General features: G+C 39.2%; 1 protein-coding gene across 1 annotated transcript; it reads right to left on the bottom strand.

Annotated features, from left to right (window-relative positions):
• Nucleotides 1-327: 327 nt before the first annotated feature.
• On the bottom strand, nt 328-15,455 carry LOC108676639. Its single transcript, XM_018164755.2, has 15 exons — nt 15,404-15,455; nt 14,752-14,997; nt 9,688-9,807; nt 9,249-9,403; nt 8,342-8,487; nt 7,795-7,954; nt 7,127-7,406; nt 6,690-6,820; nt 5,708-5,831; nt 5,355-5,475; nt 4,840-4,948; nt 4,405-4,569; nt 3,090-4,112; nt 1,930-2,820; nt 328-1,745 (listed from the first exon to the last, which is right to left on the bottom strand). Exons 3-15 carry the CDS (start codon nt 9,764-9,766, stop codon nt 1,689-1,691), a joined length of 3,441 nt encoding a protein of 1,146 aa, XP_018020244.1. The 5' UTR covers nt 9,767-9,807; nt 14,752-14,997; nt 15,404-15,455; the 3' UTR covers nt 328-1,688.
• Between the last annotated feature and the right edge of the window lie 1,939 nt (nt 15,456-17,394).

Raw genomic sequence — 17,394 nt, 5'->3', positions numbered from 1 at the left:
ATATTGAATATCACATCATATCTTGATATTTCAACGAAGGTCCTGAGAATATTTTAAAATACGAATGTTCATTACAAAAAACCTCTTGTAAAGTCCTGAGCCTGAAGTAAGGCCGATGCAGGCCACCGCCGATCGAGGTGGCACATATCGCTTGTGTTTGGCCAGCGATGCGGTACAGGCAATATCGACCAGCATCCGCAGAACGTGCGACACGCGTTCCACTCCGCTTCATCTTTGAAGAATGACTTGCATCCTCACACTTAGGCCTATTATCAAGTCTTATCTCGTTCATACAGTAGATTAATTTACGGTGAAATCAAATCCATATTTCAAACAAATTTATTTACAAACTCTTTACAATTTCATAACAATCATGAAATGGCTATTTATTCGTGCAGCTGGATCAACATGCCTCCATTACATTCGTTTTCAGACGCAGTCGCTTTTGTCTCACTAAATAAAAATACATATCATGCCTGCAGACAACTATCAGTCGGTTTGGAATAAGATGAGAAGTGCCAGTCATTCTGAGTCGTCAGGGATTGTCATGATCTTTCCAACGTAATTCCTAAGAAGACGTTGACTTATAAATTTGTGAATGAAAAAGTTAGTCTGAATAAAAATTGCTGCAAAACAACACTGTAAGAAGCGAAAAATTACTAGAAAATTAGTTTATGAAAAACTGATATTTACAAGAAAAATCCATTTAATATTGTGTTCTACAAGGAGATTTTGAGATTTTTGCGATGCAAGTTTAAATTTGAAAATTGAAAATCAAGTTAGTTTAGGCAAATACAGGGCATTTTATTTGAGATTTTTTCATCAAATATATTATTTATTGTTAGTACATGTATCTCAAATGGTGAAATCTGATGAAAATATTATCGAGCCAATCAATTACCATTTCGAAAATCGCAGTAGATGATTATTTGGATATCGCATGTTGATATATAAATATCATATCATATCAAAATTTAACAGACTTATCTTTTCGAACGAGATTTAGCCTCTCCAAGAATTCTAGCTCCACGTAAGTTTTCCTTTTAAAAAATAGAGTCTCATTTACGGTGACAGAATTACTTTAGCTCGGAGTTCAATTCAAACCTCAATGCATGACCATATCCGCAAAGTGAGTAATAAATAATTTTTCAAATCAACCAACAAAACTTATATTAATTCGTTTTCATAAGTAAAAACGGTTTTGAATATAATTTCTACGGTCGTTGAACACGCCGTAGATGAGTCAGTTTACAGCACAACCATTCGTAATTTTAGAATAACACAACAAAAATTTTTTCACTTCATCCTCGACGTCTGATTAAGAACATTAATAACTTTTTAACGTATCAGTCAATAATCACAACTAACAGTCGAAATTATTCTCTTCATAATTCAGTCAACAAATATAATTTTTTTTCTTTCATTAAATCTGCAAGAAAGCTTGGGAAAGCTTTCATATTACAACGTCATGAAGCATTAAAGCAACAAGAACCATTGACGTAATGTAATAATAGACGCGGCTTCAGAGCTAGAAACGAATATTTTCCCACTCAGGAGAGAATACTTACTACGCTATGTATATGTAAAGTAGTTTTATGTATGTTGATGTAAAGTTTTACATCAACACTAAACGATCATGATGATACTGTGATGAAAATCATTAGTGTCAGGCACGAGCGTCATGAAGTTTAGCCTAAAATATTGGAAGTTGCTTGACATTTCCCGCGAGGATCCAGGTGCGTGCCCTGAAAAATAATAGATTATTTAGTATATATTCCTTGTGAGTCAAGTACAAAAAATGAATAAAAATTTCACTTCACAAATTAAGTAGAACTTTGTGAACAAATTATACCTCACTTTATTGTCCAGGCGCAATTGGTGCGGCAGCATATTTATCAACTAAAGTTACTAAACCAATAAAATACGCACTGTCGGGCATTTAATTCTCGGTGGAACTGGAGCAGCAGCTGTTTCTTTCTTGTCAGAAGAGTCTGTGCTTCTCTGCTGCGGGATAAACTTAGGCCTGCACTTGTAATTGTAGTCTCTCTTCGCCCCAGGTTTGCAGGCGCTCAGGAGAGGTGCTTGGATGATGCCGCCTCCTCCTGTGAGTTGACGCCTATCACGATGACGCCAAAGATCTGTGAGAGACAGCGATGGACGTCCACCTCCTGTTCTCTGTGTTGTTGCATTTTTATGTCGACTTCCAAACCTGTTTCGCCGGGACTTTTGAGTTGGTTTTTTGGAGGTTGTTTTGAGGTTTGGAGATTCAATGGGAACTGTTGTGACATGCTCAACAGGAGACTCGGAGTCAGTCGAAGGGCCAAGTGTCGTCAAAGTCAAAGGAGTATCTACATAAATGGAAGAAAACGATGGAAAATTTGTTTCAGAAGTAATTGTAAATTCAGAAATCGAGTATTCAGAAATTTCTGATTTAGTGAAAGCCGATGTGGGAGTAACGACGTCTTCCGTAGTTTCAGGTGATGGCATAGTTCCAGTTGATTGATCGGTCGTAATCGAACTAAAATTGGAAACGATTGAGACCGGAACTTTTTTTGGAAGGTTTGGGTTTTTGCGAGCGCTTGGAACTTTAATCTTTTGCCTTCGTCTTCTAGGCTTGTGTCTTCTGGGAGGATGCTTCCTGCGTCTGTTTCTCCTTGACTTTCTTCGACGACTGCGGTGAGTCACCACAGTGATGTCACCGCGACGTCGGGTTGTGGCTTTCTCTGCGAAGCTATCCATCGTTGTGGTCTGCGTTGTAGAAATCGGCACAGCAGACGGAATCGAAGAGTGTTCCGGTACTACCAGCAGACTTTGATCTACCTGAAATGGGATCATTAGTGTAAAAATATATTAGTAATTAAATATTGTTTTGGCTAAGAAGACCGAACCACAGCCGAGTTGCATATTGTGAAACAAATTTAACAATGGATAAACTAATATGAAAATTCTTCCCTGACATGAATAAAAAAATTGCAGCACCAAAAGTACAATATTTAAATGAATCATATCTACACCATTTTAATTTAAATCAGATTCCCCGATTCCCCAATTAAAATCTTAAAATTAAACTGTAACTAATGCTTTCTTACTTTGAGGACTCCTAGCTGGGAAGATGATCCTAATTCAGCAGGCGATGGGGTCGATGATGAGAAAAGCTGACCAGCGTTCTGGTCAACTCTGAGCACTTCACCAGCGTTGACTTCAGGCAACACTTTATCCAGATGATAACTGAGGCTATTCCGCGAGTTGTCCTCAATCGTAGGAGTCACTCTAAAGATTCCAGAGTTGACGCTAGCGGCATGACCCACGCGTCTCTCAGGCTGCTTCAGTCTCCTGGGATGACTCAGAGTGTCGACGATTCTGAGCCTTGGTGTCAGGTGGCGTTTGATGATACTTTCAGCCGTCGATGGATCAGGGATGTAAGAAGACGGCAACGTTGGTAGTGTGGAGTCGACAGGGCTCTCTGTCGGTGAGCTGATATTCAAAGGACGTCCAAAGAGCTCACTTGCACTCAACAATGGATTTAATATAGACATTTCTGAAGAATTGAGAGTGGCTGGAAAATTAACAAGCGGAGTGTGAATATCCGATTCCAAACTTTCTTGAGAAAAACGCATCAATTCTTGAACCAACTGTCGTTTTTTGTGTTTCTCGCTCAGTGGGGCTGCACTTGTTTGCGTAACGGTCACCTCGTTCGATAAAATTTCTGCCCCGGATGAGGCTTTCCCTGATTCAGTGACCATAGGATCATCCCAATTTTTCGTAAAATGCGACTCCCGGGCCTCAATAACGTATTTGGGATCGTTCAAGAACCCATCTGAGTTTTCATCAACGTAAGAAGCCTCATTCATGAGCTGCTCGCAATCATCGTACTCAAGATCGTCGTCATATTCATCGCAATCTAAATTCAAGGCGTGTGCTATATTTTCGCCCGTAGAATATACACCTGACAACAAAGTCTCGAGTTTTCTTGGTATTCTTCGAGTATCGATGAAAGGTACTTTTTTCACATCAGCATCTTCATCACTCACATCTCGAGATCGCCTCCGATCCCGACCAATCCCTTTCACCTCAAGGCCCCATGTGCTACCGTTCACCACAACATACGATACCTGAAGATAAGGGAATGATGTCGAATGAGACTACTGCTGGAATGAAATTTGTATCAAACATTGATATTTCTGGAGTATAAGTAGGCCAGTTTAATATCTATTCATAATTACATAGAACTTTTTTGCATTGTTTATTCATACAAAAGTTTTTTCTTATTGTAAATTGGAGCAATTCAGGTGGCAAAAGAATTATTCTAAATGTTTTAATTAACTAATCTGCATGCTGTAAACCTCATCCAAAGCTTACAGACAACGCAAAACTGATTTGAGTATCTTTTAATGTAGATGGAACCTGATAATGCTGTGACGGATGGCTAGAGATGGAGGGGTAGGACATGTGATGATACAAGTATGATCTCTTTGGTCTTACAATCCCCGCTTCGATCAACGACACGCATGCAGCTCGCAACGACTCCGTGTTAAAACCGAAGCGTTCACCAACTCCACACGGACCTTGCTGTGTGAAAACACAGATTATAATTCAACACATTACTTCAGATATTTCTGTTCTAGTATTATCTGAGAGTATTGAAAAGATTTATATCCGAGTAATATTGGTTCCGGTTCCGGGTTTTTGTAAAATTAGATAGTCCGTTAGAATATCGACAGTAGCTCGACTAGCAAAGCCATTTGGCACGAATAAATTCAACATTTAATAAAAGAAGTAAATAAAATAAATAACTAGGAATCATATATTTGAATGTGACTACCTATTTTATGAGCTTACTTCGTTGAACTGGTAACAGAAGCCATCTTCTCGTGGGGCGAACGGTAGATCTTCAGGCCAGAGGTTGGAGTTGACGTGACCGCAGGGATCTTGACCACACATCAAAGTCCTCAGGGGCAAGCGAACAAGTGTAAACATCGTCAATCAATTATCAGCGAACAATTATTCCTCAAAGTATCATCATAAATTATTTAATATTACATGGTAATGATATAAATAGTATTTTATTTCGCACAATATTTTATGAAAGAAGTTCTTCTAGAAAATATTTCGAAAAATGGTGCCTTTTAATTGTACTCAACTCTTTTTAATCTTATCGGAATTGCTTTCAAGTCAATGCAATTCTTATGACGTAAGCAATCTCGCAAATTGATTAGATTTAATAAATAAAGATGATACTATAAGTACTAATATAATTACGGTAAGTAATCAATATCAATAATATAAGTACTGTAAGTAATCAACAAAGCTGTTACTAAGTACTGTAGAAGCTGATAATAATATGCATATCAGACTTGGATGCCTGGTGGAACTGAAGCACAGTGCCGTGCGCGCAGTACGCGGGGTCGAAGAGGGTGTAGCATCGCCCCCCTGGTCCGTGGTACATACCATCGGGACAGTCGCATACTGCCTTCCCTGCACAGCCACAGCCCAAATTTCGTTAGTGAAATTTTTGAAATATTTAGATATTTTGTGTTTACAGTTCTCCTCTACGACAAATTGTGGAAGCATCTTGAAAAAGTTATAACCAATATTACACATATGCCTGAAAAGAAGTTTAATTTAATGCAGAATATTTTACAATAATGTACTTATTACAAATCTATCTATGAACAATATCAAGTATTCAATTGATACTATCGCTCACCAAAGGCGTCAAGGTACAGTCTTTGAGAGTGCGCACAGATGCCGTGCTCGTTGACGTCGTGGCAGAGCTCGTCTCTCTCGACGTAAACGCGGCCGTCGCCACACAGCCTGGGCACGCACTCGCCCTGACGCGAGTATTTTTTACGTATTAACACTTATTGCACAGTAACATTTAGTATAAATTGTTATTTAATATATTGATATTTATTCATCTGGCTAAACTTGAGCTATAATGCTCAGTAATATGAAGTCAGTAGCTATGATGAAAGAATACGAAAATTTTTTTGCATCATTAATGAATATGGAGAACTCGTTGAGTAATTCGACGTATGCACACAAACTCCATTAATCAATAATGAATCGCAAACAAGGTCAAGTGTATCAATCTAAAAAGTATTCGATATTACTAGCCATACACACGAGTTGTCTGTTTGAGAACTCAGATAAGAAAGGAACAATTAATTTTCCAAAAATTTTCATGATTGAACATATACAACTTTCAGCCAATAATCAACTCATCTACTCCTAACGAATGATATCCTTCGGAAATAACCAAAATCTATTATTCTACAAGACATGTTACCGCAACGTATATTACGTTCGCTTCATACAAGTTCTCTTGCTGTCCTAATTAATCGGTTCTTTATCGCGAACTGTTTTTCTCTGCACTGCTAACTGCACACACATTTGATCAAGCCTCGTCAGACTGCATTATTTTACTTACAACGTTATAATCATGCTGAGTGTAGATGCATCTGTACCTATGCTGTTGACAATAGTTAAAGATATCACCACTTTTCCACAATTTCGGCAGTACGATCAGATATTTTCACATTTCCGATACGAGGAAATGTTCCTCATCATTCCCACTGACGCGTTGGTTTGAGCCCTCGGAGTCACCAGACCTGCCTGGTGCCTTTATTGAACCCTCGAGGTTACAGCACCTCCCTAGTGTATTTTTTGAACATTCAAGGTTACCACACCTTACTGGTATCTTTGTTAAGCAGCACCCAGTGCTGGTAGGGACAGTGCAGAGTGGACAGCAAGGGAGCGCATCGACCGTCCTCTAGCATCACCTCACTGCGCTCGCACCCATCGCTTGGTTCGTCGTCACCTGCAGCACGGAGACTCTTGTTATATTAACACATTAACATCAATAATAAAATAATTCACTTACTTTACAATTGCAATAGCTCATAATATAACTTCGATTTGCTATTCTCTTCCCATCGTTTACCTAAAACTGACTCCCTCGATCCCTATTCTGCCTCCTTGTACTGTGTTAACCATACACCTTTCACAGCTGAGAAATAACTGAAATTTTTGCATATGAACTAAACACGAAATTTTGTAAAATGTGTCGCAGCACTTGTAGGACCGAACACAAGTCGGCCTGCGTAACATCTAACTGCAGACGCACCGGGCACAGGGATCACAGATGGCAGCGATGGAACCAGGAACTTCGACTCGTTCTTTTGCTCGGGTTTGGGCAGTGGGAAGAACCAGATGTTGGGCGAGGCATCGGGAGCGTTGGCACTGAAGTCAGGGTAGCATTGCTTGAGCTGCGCCACGCTGTAGGCTAGGATGATGCCAGACGCCACGCCGCTCAGGGAAATAAATGACGATCGCACGGATTCTGTGGCCGTGCGACACGCAACGTTTGACAAGAGACGAGGGTTCGAATTCCATAATTGCCGCACCTGGAAAAAATTAATTATCTTATCATGTGATTGAGAATAAACACTCAGAGATTACGTATCAGCATCTATTCAAAAGCAAAGAGAAATATACAGAATGTTTAACAGCAGATTGAATCGAAACACGTAAAATGGAAATCATCATTTCACCCTCTAGTATATTTTAAAAATTATTGTTCCCTTCATCTTCTGGCGAACAAATTAAGCATAAAAACTTTTAAACTTATTCTTTACAGGTGTTTTCGATGCAGAATTTCCATCAAAGGACACCTCATATCACGGAGATGACCTTAAGGTAAGGCCACTTATACGATGTTCATTTCCTACGATACTTGATTCCATCCAACAGTAACCCGGAGCCCACGGCAAGGCCCTTTAAAAAGATCAGGACCTGCTCGACGACGCCGAGATGTAGAGGCACGACGCCCCCTCTCATCGCGTGCTCAGGGGGGCTCAGGTGCGGCAGGTCGGGCGGCCAGCGCTCGGTCCTCACTGTCGTCAAGTTCTGATGCAGCGCGTCTAGAAGGGGCGGTAGCTGAGTTACCACGTTCCTGTTATTTTTGAAAGCAATAGATTTAATTAAGCGCCAGTATGTTTATTAAAGTTTATTTTATTTAGTTTATTTTATTTAGTTTTATTTTAGTTTATTTTATGAAGGCACAAGGACAATTGCACAATCAAAATGCTATGAGAGTTTTAGAACAGCATTGGGGAATAATAAATTAATGCCCCATTCTAAATTTCTCCACCATTATCTGAATTCTAGAAAAAACGATATATTGCGACTCGAAAATTAAAAAAATTAGTACCAATTTTACGATTTCTTCACCAGGTAATGTTAGCATTCATCAGGAAGTGGAACGTTAATTGATCAATCGATGCACAAATGGAAGCGAGATCAATCCACCACTTAGTGAAGTGAAAGTTCAAGCACCCACCTTCTCCTTCTAGAAGCAGCGGGTGGGATGCAGCAGGAATTGGGTGATGTCGTGCACAGATTGAAGAGCCCAAGCAGGTATAGGGCGGTCAGCATTGAGGTGCTGACAGTTCCTGAGCAGCTGCCACCTCCTGCCCGAGCTGCCACCTGAGGAAGAGAACTCCGTTGAATTGAGTCCGCCTCAATCGTCCGCAAGCCTGCCGCAGTGTACATGTTCGCGTGAAACAAATCCTAATGATGGTTGAAAGCCATGACCATTCTCTGTGTTACGGAGGAAATAGTAGGATATCTATACATTGCTAGTTTTAATCTACATAGCATTAGACAATAGTGAATTGTTTCATTAGGCATATACCTATATAACCTCCATATGACCAGCTTCTTCGTCAAGCACTTGTCTTATTAGTGGAAAAGTAAAAAACAAATGAGGCAGCTCAATCTTCTTGAGATGTTGGTATTAAGAACTTTATTTAAGATTCCAAGTCACTAATAGGATTCTGATAACTGGATAAATTTATATAAAAAAGATCTGACCCAACACAATCTAGATGTTAAAATCTATATATTCAATTTTTACCTTGAAATTTATAATCAAGGAATTATCAATTTCAATCACCCAACTTGCAGTATACTTATGCAGTATATATACCGTATTTATACAATACTTGCGTGCAGTATAAGCAATTTAATTACACTCCAGTTCTTCACGCAGCTCAGCCATAGTAATTGAAATATAAGTCAAACCATGACCAGTAACGAGCCAACCTCCCTCAAGAATACATGGAAGTAAGTAGTGCTGGTGTTGTAGGAGAAGCCATAATGAGTCAAGCCTTAAAATGTAAAAAATTAAAATTTTGAAGTAAGAAACTTTGGCTTGCCACCTCTTCAATTCGCCCTTCGTGCCTTACCTCCTCCAAAGACCGCCATTGGCTGAGGTCGGAGTGTTTCAAGGCGTCGACGTAAGCTAAAGTATCTTCCTGAGACGGAAACGTGAAATGGAGCAGCGCCTCCCTGCTGCGAGGGCCCTCTGGAGGCGTGAGTGTGTGTTCAGTTCCACTAGTGCCTGAAACATCGCAAAACAAACATTAGATCTCTCAGCAAAATTTTTCGTTGGTTAATAAATAAATCAAAATAAATTTACCATACGAACGACGTCGGAGTGTGGAAAATCTGGTCATAAAAACCTCGGTAACCTAAATAGCCACGCTAAGCACATACATATAGGAATACGAACACGCTTCAATTAGTTTATAGGTAAAAAGAATTCAGATAAAATCGCCTGAAATAAGTGTGTCCGTGTCGACTGATAAAAGCCGGTTTTTGGATCACGGGACATCAGCCACCCACCATAAGGGCCGTACTGGATGAGCGTCGAATTGAGTGTAGAGGGTAGAGACTCATGGGTGAAGGCGCCAGGGGTTTCCATTGCCAGCCCTCAGGAGGAGAAAAGGATTTAGCACCGAGCACCTGCTCAAAAAAGATCATTTCATTAACTGGGAGTGGATACAAAGCATAATAATCTCGCTCCTTCGTACCATAACCGGTAAAACCCCAAGATCATCAAACATTAGAAATATAAGTGTATTGACCCGCAAAGTTTGAGTGTGCAAGCTAGTAAACTACGAAAAAATTATTGGTGCTCACTAATATCATACTTAATGTGTGAGTGATCCTCCTTTAAATCATTTTCACTGTTTGGTATTACTGGCTGTTTTGTCCTAGGACTGTCTAGCTATCATGCAACATAACACTCATTATGTAAATCAAACTCGTAATTTATCTGTGGCCGGGTTATTTATTTTTTTCTAAGGAAAGAGAAGGAAAAAGGATGCGCATTTGAATTTCTAGCGTTCCATGCATAAATTGATATAAAATTTTGTGTTCTGAAATGAAGCATCGTACAACACTGCTATACTTCGTGTTCAATAATAAACCGAAATACAATTCATATTATAGAGTATTGTTATTCTTTTTCGTTAAGAGCGTGTTCTAATCCAATGACTGCGACTGAAGTAGTCAACGTTGTTTGTCTGCTGACATCGATATTAAAATATATGAGAATTATATTGCAGAAAATTATCATCGCTATCACTTGACATGATTTTCATATAACCGTTAAATCAATGAATGCTTGGTTAAACTTTCCCAGCAAAATCAATTTATACCTAATGCAAAGCGATCAAGCCATCACTCTACCTTGAATAATCATAATTTCGAAATCCGAAAGGCAAATAAATCCGAGAATAAGAAAACGTTATTTCAATATGACACAAGAAAATGGTTAATTCTATTGGAACAATCGATTAAATTCGAGTCAAGTTAAATGTTCAATAAGTTCAGCGAGGCTGCGGAAAAATGTTCGTGTAACACATTCGCCAATCATTATAAACATTATTCCTAAGTGGAAATATCCTGGACAACAGGTAGGCAGAACTCAATAAAATTAAATGGTTATCTCACCCTAGCAGGAAACAAATGTACTCAAAAACTGCACGTATTATCTATTATCTAAGTCGCACATCAACCGATTTTCGCGCCGCGTGCATCAGTGAAGCATGAACTGCAGTGAGCGAGCGTCGGCAGCGTACAAGTCTGGGGTGATGAGATAGCGAGCAGAGTTCTGTTGCACTGCCGCTCACTTGTACTGCCTTGCCTCGACACGTTACTGCTTGTCCCTATCAGATTATCAAATATTTCCAGACTCGCCTCAGTTTCACCTCAGACACTAGGTTATCTTTATCCATTCCTCTTGGTGATTGTTCAATACTTCACGGAATTTCCCTGACTTTTTCTCCCCTTACGGATAATAAGCGGTTCTTTCATACGTAAATAATGACCGATACAAAATTTTTATTATCCGCCACTTGTGAACGAGTCAGGAATATTTTCTATAGACTTGTAAATGAAATTAATTAGCACAGATGTAAAATATTCAACACTTCATCCACAATAACAAGCTGTTGAGCGTGCTGCTGATCGTTGCGTCAACAAAATGATCTCACCAGGGGTCGGCAAACTCCCCTGTCGACTTCTTCATGTGAGTTTTATAATAAATCGAACTCCTCCGTGAGCACACATATACAAGTAGATGGAAAAATTAAACCTGTATTGTTAGCATTGATGAATAAAAATAGATAGAGATGTTTCAAAGAAACGAATGTACGCTGTACCCTAATAATTAGACCCATAATAACATTGCTTGAAAAAAATCATTGAGAGTACATAAGAACAGTCTTCACTGCTATAAAATAAAAATATATCAACATAAGTTTACCAGCTATAGTTAATTTTACCTGTTTGAAAATAGGACGTTACTTTTTACAGATTAATTTATATTAACTGTGATTTATATGTTATTAACTGTGATTAAATGTTCTGCTCAAACGACCTTCTTCCGACTCCACAAACTTATCGACCCTCGATCTAAGTTCTGTTGTATTTCCCTCATGTTCCGAATTCAACTTTGTCCACTATTAGTCCACAGCGAACAGGTCCGACTTATATCTAAAGTTTCCTAGAATTTGCAGGCCACCATTCTAAAACGCTGGGATTTATCGAATCTCAATTTGTTTCTGCAAATAATTTTATTTTTAGTTCACAAGTTTCGTCGCTAATGCATATTCTTTGCTACGCAACATCAATATTTTTCTTAATATTTTTTATTTTGAAATTTAACATCTATAAGCTTCAATTATTCCAGCCAGCTGCAGGGCTCCAGCTCGCTCCAAAAACCGAAGCTATGATCCGTGCCGGCTCTTGTTTATAAGAAGAGCGCGCATCACAGCGGCCAAATAAGCGCTTATAGCCGTGAACGCAACAAGCGCGAGTTGTAATGCCGTCACCACGCACGAGACAGACATCATCGTCAAAAACAGGACACCGGCTTAGCTCACTTCTGAAATATATATGAAACGATCCTTAAATTATAATAATAATAATAATAATATCTGTTAAAATGTCGTGTCTACGAACCCTGAGTGAAGATGCTAATAGGAACCAAAATTTGGGTACGTCGCATATTCCCCTTTGAGCTCAAATATAACAAAATAATTTCACGGGACCATAAATCTTCTTGTACAAGCATAATATTTAAAATCTATCTTAAAAATTATAAGCGCTACAAAATCATTTGTTTTTATCGGTTGCCTTGAAATAAAGTCCACGCAGATACTAATACGGGACCATGAGATTTAAGGTATTACCCATGGGCCATAAGGCAATGTGTGGAGGACAACTTTTGTGGCCAGAACAAACACCCCGCTACGGGTGCGCAGTGTTGTCTCAAACAGCTCGTTCACCGTAAGATCATGCACTCTACAAACACATCTGTCAAACAATGGTGACGCTTGGGGCGTCGAGGCTGCGGCCACAATGCACAGTGGCATCTTTCACTATGCTGGGCGCGCGGCTTCGTCCTGTTGTACAAATCGAATAAAAGAATTTTATTTATGAAAACGTTCGGATTCGTTTAGTAAGAAGATAATGAGCTTTTTAAATGCATTTAAGCAGATTAATCATAAACTGCTTCTGATGCTTTAACACTTGGTTCAGTCGTGGGGTAATATCCAATACTCAGCAAGGATACAATTCCGCTGCAACATATATATTTTTAAATCTCTTTAGACTTCTCTTTGACTGTAAAATCATAAGAAAGAGAATATAGCATTTTAATCATCAATTGAATATTTTTTGCCTCTAAGAAATATCATAGAAAAGTTAATTCTTTTTATAAATTTCAGGTCCCAATTTTTTCAGTTGCCAATTTTAAAATAATAAATTCATCTCATGCAACAATGATCTTTGTTCGTTGAGCGGCCGCGTGCAGACGTTAGTATTTTGGTCTCATCGCCATTTGTTTTCAAATTGTGATCGAATAAATATATTGGTTTTTTAGGATGCTTAGTGTAATAAATAAATTTTGAAAACTGGTACTTGTACGGTGCGTAGAGCGAATTATGTTTATTTATTATTATGCATGGTCTCTGTAGGTGAACGGCATATGTTAGAACTCCATTCCGTCGCGCATGTACCCATTGAGCTCAAACAAAATTTATTGTAAAAAAAATACAATGTTGCTGTCACAATTTGCTTGAAAGAAGTTTATTTACTGTTAGTTCTTAGTCATTTTGATGAATTCATGAAGCCCCTACTCATTGTGCAATCCGCATTAAATATTATAATCAATTAAATGACGTTCATGCGTGGTTTGCAAACTCACAACACGAGATTCGTATGCCAAACAAATCTAAATTTCAAAGCTTGATTTAAAAAATGTGCAGCTACTGATAACCCCTTTATCTAAGAGCCACAAAACTAGGATGTCAAACGCACTGACACTGCATGCATCAATTCCGGTTGCTGTCATCATTCAAATACTCAAAGGTCATCGGAGGTTCTGGTCCGTAATGAATGATTACCTTCTATCACAGCTGGCCTTCGACCTCAGCGCAAAGGCATATTCTTACGTAAGCATCCGTCCTGGTAGACTTTTACTTTCGCGTTATTTCCATATTCGAAGAAAAAACGAACTCTCGTAGAACAATAGCTCAATTGAAGGTACAATTGTTCAAAAGCCGCACATTAATCATGCTTTGTTCCCACTACACTCGCGACCCAGCTTGTGCACATTGCTCGTTTATTTAAATTATTACCGGAAGTTAATTATCTTCAATGGCGAAAAAACTGCCTCTCAAGATAAATTATCAAATCTGGATTTGCAGCTTTATTGGATGTTATTCTGTGTTTGTCAAGATGTAATTGATTCCATATAATTTAAGAAATAAATCTGATATTAACAGGAAATACTAATTAAGTTCAATATCAGAGTAATAAAATCATGAATCTTAAATAATATCTCTGAAAATTAGGCTCTAATTAAGAGAATATATAGAAAAAAATACACATTTACATGGGGATAGTTAAGTAAACACGTCGTTCGATCCAAGTTGGGTTATGCCAAAATTTCGCCAGGCATGTTTACAAACTTGTTTTCCCACGCACGGGAGTCTCCTTGTCTATTTATTCAGAGCGAAGTTCCACCGCTCTGTTCTGGACACCGTCTGGACAAAATTCTTCAGGCAGTCTTCAATTTTAAATATAATTGATTTTAAATTAATTACCCTCCTATACAGGTTTGCTTGGAAGAAATTATTAGAAGTTGCTTACACAAAGAATAAATGCTGAAGAGTGAAAAAATTTATAAGTTTATATATACGAACTTGAGTATAAATTCAATTATAATAAAATTTATGGCAAAGTTATACCGAAATAACTATACATTCAATAAAATTTTTGGGCCGTTGTCGCATGAACTTAGGCACATAAGCTCATGCAGATAGAGGAATGTCAGGAAACATTGTGCAATGCAGATAGAGGAACGTAAGGGAACGTTTATATGTATCTGACCCTTACCTGCTTACTGTAGAAGGATTTCGCGAAGACGTCGCTCAGCTCCGTACGTCGTTCAAGACATCAGGTTCTTTAATCTCGTCATTAGGGATCTTCTGTGAGCATCAGGTCAGAAATGATTGGAATACATCGTAATTTCTGTGTTGAAATGTGAAACGACCATGTCGGCTTACGTCAAAAGCATTATTTTGCCGGAGCGCTTATACGTAGAAATTTTACCAGCTGTGACTCAAGTATAACAGTAGAGATCTGCACAATCAAAATATGCACTTTAAAATTTAATCCAACGGCACTATTCATTCAGTAATCGATAAGTAACATTAAGACGGCACGTGCGAATATCCAGGGTGAAGTTTCCAAATTTATTCTACCAGCTTCATTTATGGGTGTAATCCATAAACAAATAACATAATATGCATGCGTTGATTTGCCTTCGTGAGAAATACCGGACTTTAATTCAATTAGCTGTTGCTCTTTTGCTCGTTCATACGCCACATTTAATCACGCACAAAACTGCCATCAAAATTTGATTTTAAAAATCAGATTGGGTTTTGGGCGGACTTGGCTCCTAAATGACACGCCCATAATGGGCATGCAAATAAATTTTGTAAATTACATGCAATTCTTCAACAACTGAAAAATGTTGATGTATTACATCTATTTCGTCGTGCGAGGAAGAGCGCGCTACCGTCCCCAGCCGTAGCGGGACCTCAAATGGCGACTAACCGTCCCCATGACGGCTGCAGATCAACTGCCGCGAATGACATAGCTTGCCCTGCACACGCTCAGTGACATCACTGCACAGAAAATTAGTCCTAAGTGAGGTAGCATCGAATTGCGTTTTCCGCAGACTATTGTTATTTTGCGATTCTAACTCAAACGGTACAGTAAAACCCGGTTTTCCTTAAAAATAAACAAAGAACCAGTTATTAACATGACTCGCTTCGATTAAGAGTATCGTAGGCACTTGCAGCATTAAGCGCTGGCGACACACTCATCAGTTGCAGCACAATTACAGAAGACACTCAATTCAACACCAGGTACTGGCGCTGCTCTAGTCAAGAGCAACACCAGGTACTAGTGTTGCTCAATTGCATGTCACTAATCGCAAACACTAAGCGCCAAGTACTAAGTGCATGCCAGTGACCGTCAACACTAAGCGCCAAGTACTAAGTGCATGCCAGTGACCGTCAACACTAAGCGCCAAGTACTAAGTGCATGCCAGTGACCGTCAATAGTGACGTCAGACGCTGCCCTGTTCACATGTGGTTTACCGCTCACGGGGACGGCGCGACACAAGGTCGAGCTGTGCGCACCGAGCGTCGAAACAACGAATGGTGCGTCAACGGTAAACTCGTGCGTCGGGCCAGCGACGTACGAATTATAGGGCCAAGACTTGTGTTGTGGACGACTTTTACGACCTTATTTGGGCCCCATATGAGAAAATTCTCACTGCGTCATCAAAGGAGGCGGGACGGAACTGTGAGGAATGCAGCCCATGAATGTGATCAGTGATTACTGATGAACGAACATGAAATTATAAAATTTTATCAGTAATGTATGACGGTTTATGTTATCTACAGTAACTTTGCACAATTAATCGTTGAATTTTCATAGTGGAATTCGTCCCAAAAATTTTCCACCTTGATATACAATTAGGCATTTATAATATTACACACTATAACTCCAACATATGTCATCGGATATTCTAACATTAAAAAGTGTAGTGGGATTTCTATTCTAACAAAGCTATTATTTAGCCTGAACATCAAACACTTTTTAGAGCACTGTGAAAATAAAGAGTAAAATAAACATCATTTTACCAGCCAACGAGCGGCCTTCGGCACAGTCAGTAACAAGCTTCCTGGCGTGGCTGGCGCGACGTGATCGTTGCTTAGCAAGCAAACGCGCATTCCTAAGTGACACTAAACAGGCATGGTCGTAATATGAGTGCAGTCTAACCGGCCCTGCAACCCTGCTAGTAGCACCCATGATAGTAATTCTTGAGCTGTCATAATAAGGATGTAGTGAAGCAAAAATTGTTTAGGAAATATCAAAATATCATTCAGTTTTCATTTGAAGATGGATAAAGGTTGTAATCAAAACACTTTTCCTAGTTAGGATTGTCCTTCTGTTGGGTGGTTTAAAGTTCGTGTTGTTGAGATAGGTCAATTGACTACAGCTGCTTAGGTGCCAGGATGACAATATCTATAGCATTTAGATGGTTGATGTTGCCATGTTGGCTCCAGGGCTGATTTGAGCGTTAATTTGCTGGTCTACGGCTGCACACCCCTCCTGTTCATCCTCGGCCGACACACGGTGCAATGTTAGTCACTCGGATGTCAGCGCGCTTGTGAGACACTATCTTAGAACAATTAATTTCCTGCACTCAGACCGACAAGATCGCGCGCGTGGGAGCTGATCCACCTAAGATGTGGACTAAGAAGGCGTTTGTCTGAGTGCACGACGTGCTGGTCGCAACTTTACCCGTTGCCCACGGTCCATTGACCGGCACAGCTTCCTAATATCAGACGAAATTCTTCGGAAAATTTAACCTTGAGAAAATTATTCCCATAGGATAATCGAAACTTTATACTGGAAAACAATTGACGTGAAGAAGAGACGTGAAGAAATGAAGCTAAGTCA

This window comes from Hyalella azteca, unplaced genomic scaffold (assembly GCF_000764305.2).
Source record: "Hyalella azteca isolate HAZT.00-mixed unplaced genomic scaffold, Hazt_2.0.2 contig12151, whole genome shotgun sequence".
Classification (NCBI taxonomy): Eukaryota; Metazoa; Arthropoda; class Malacostraca; order Amphipoda; family Hyalellidae; genus Hyalella; species Hyalella azteca.
Note: the sequence above shows the minus strand (reverse complement) of the source record. Positions and strands in the feature narration are given on the sequence as shown.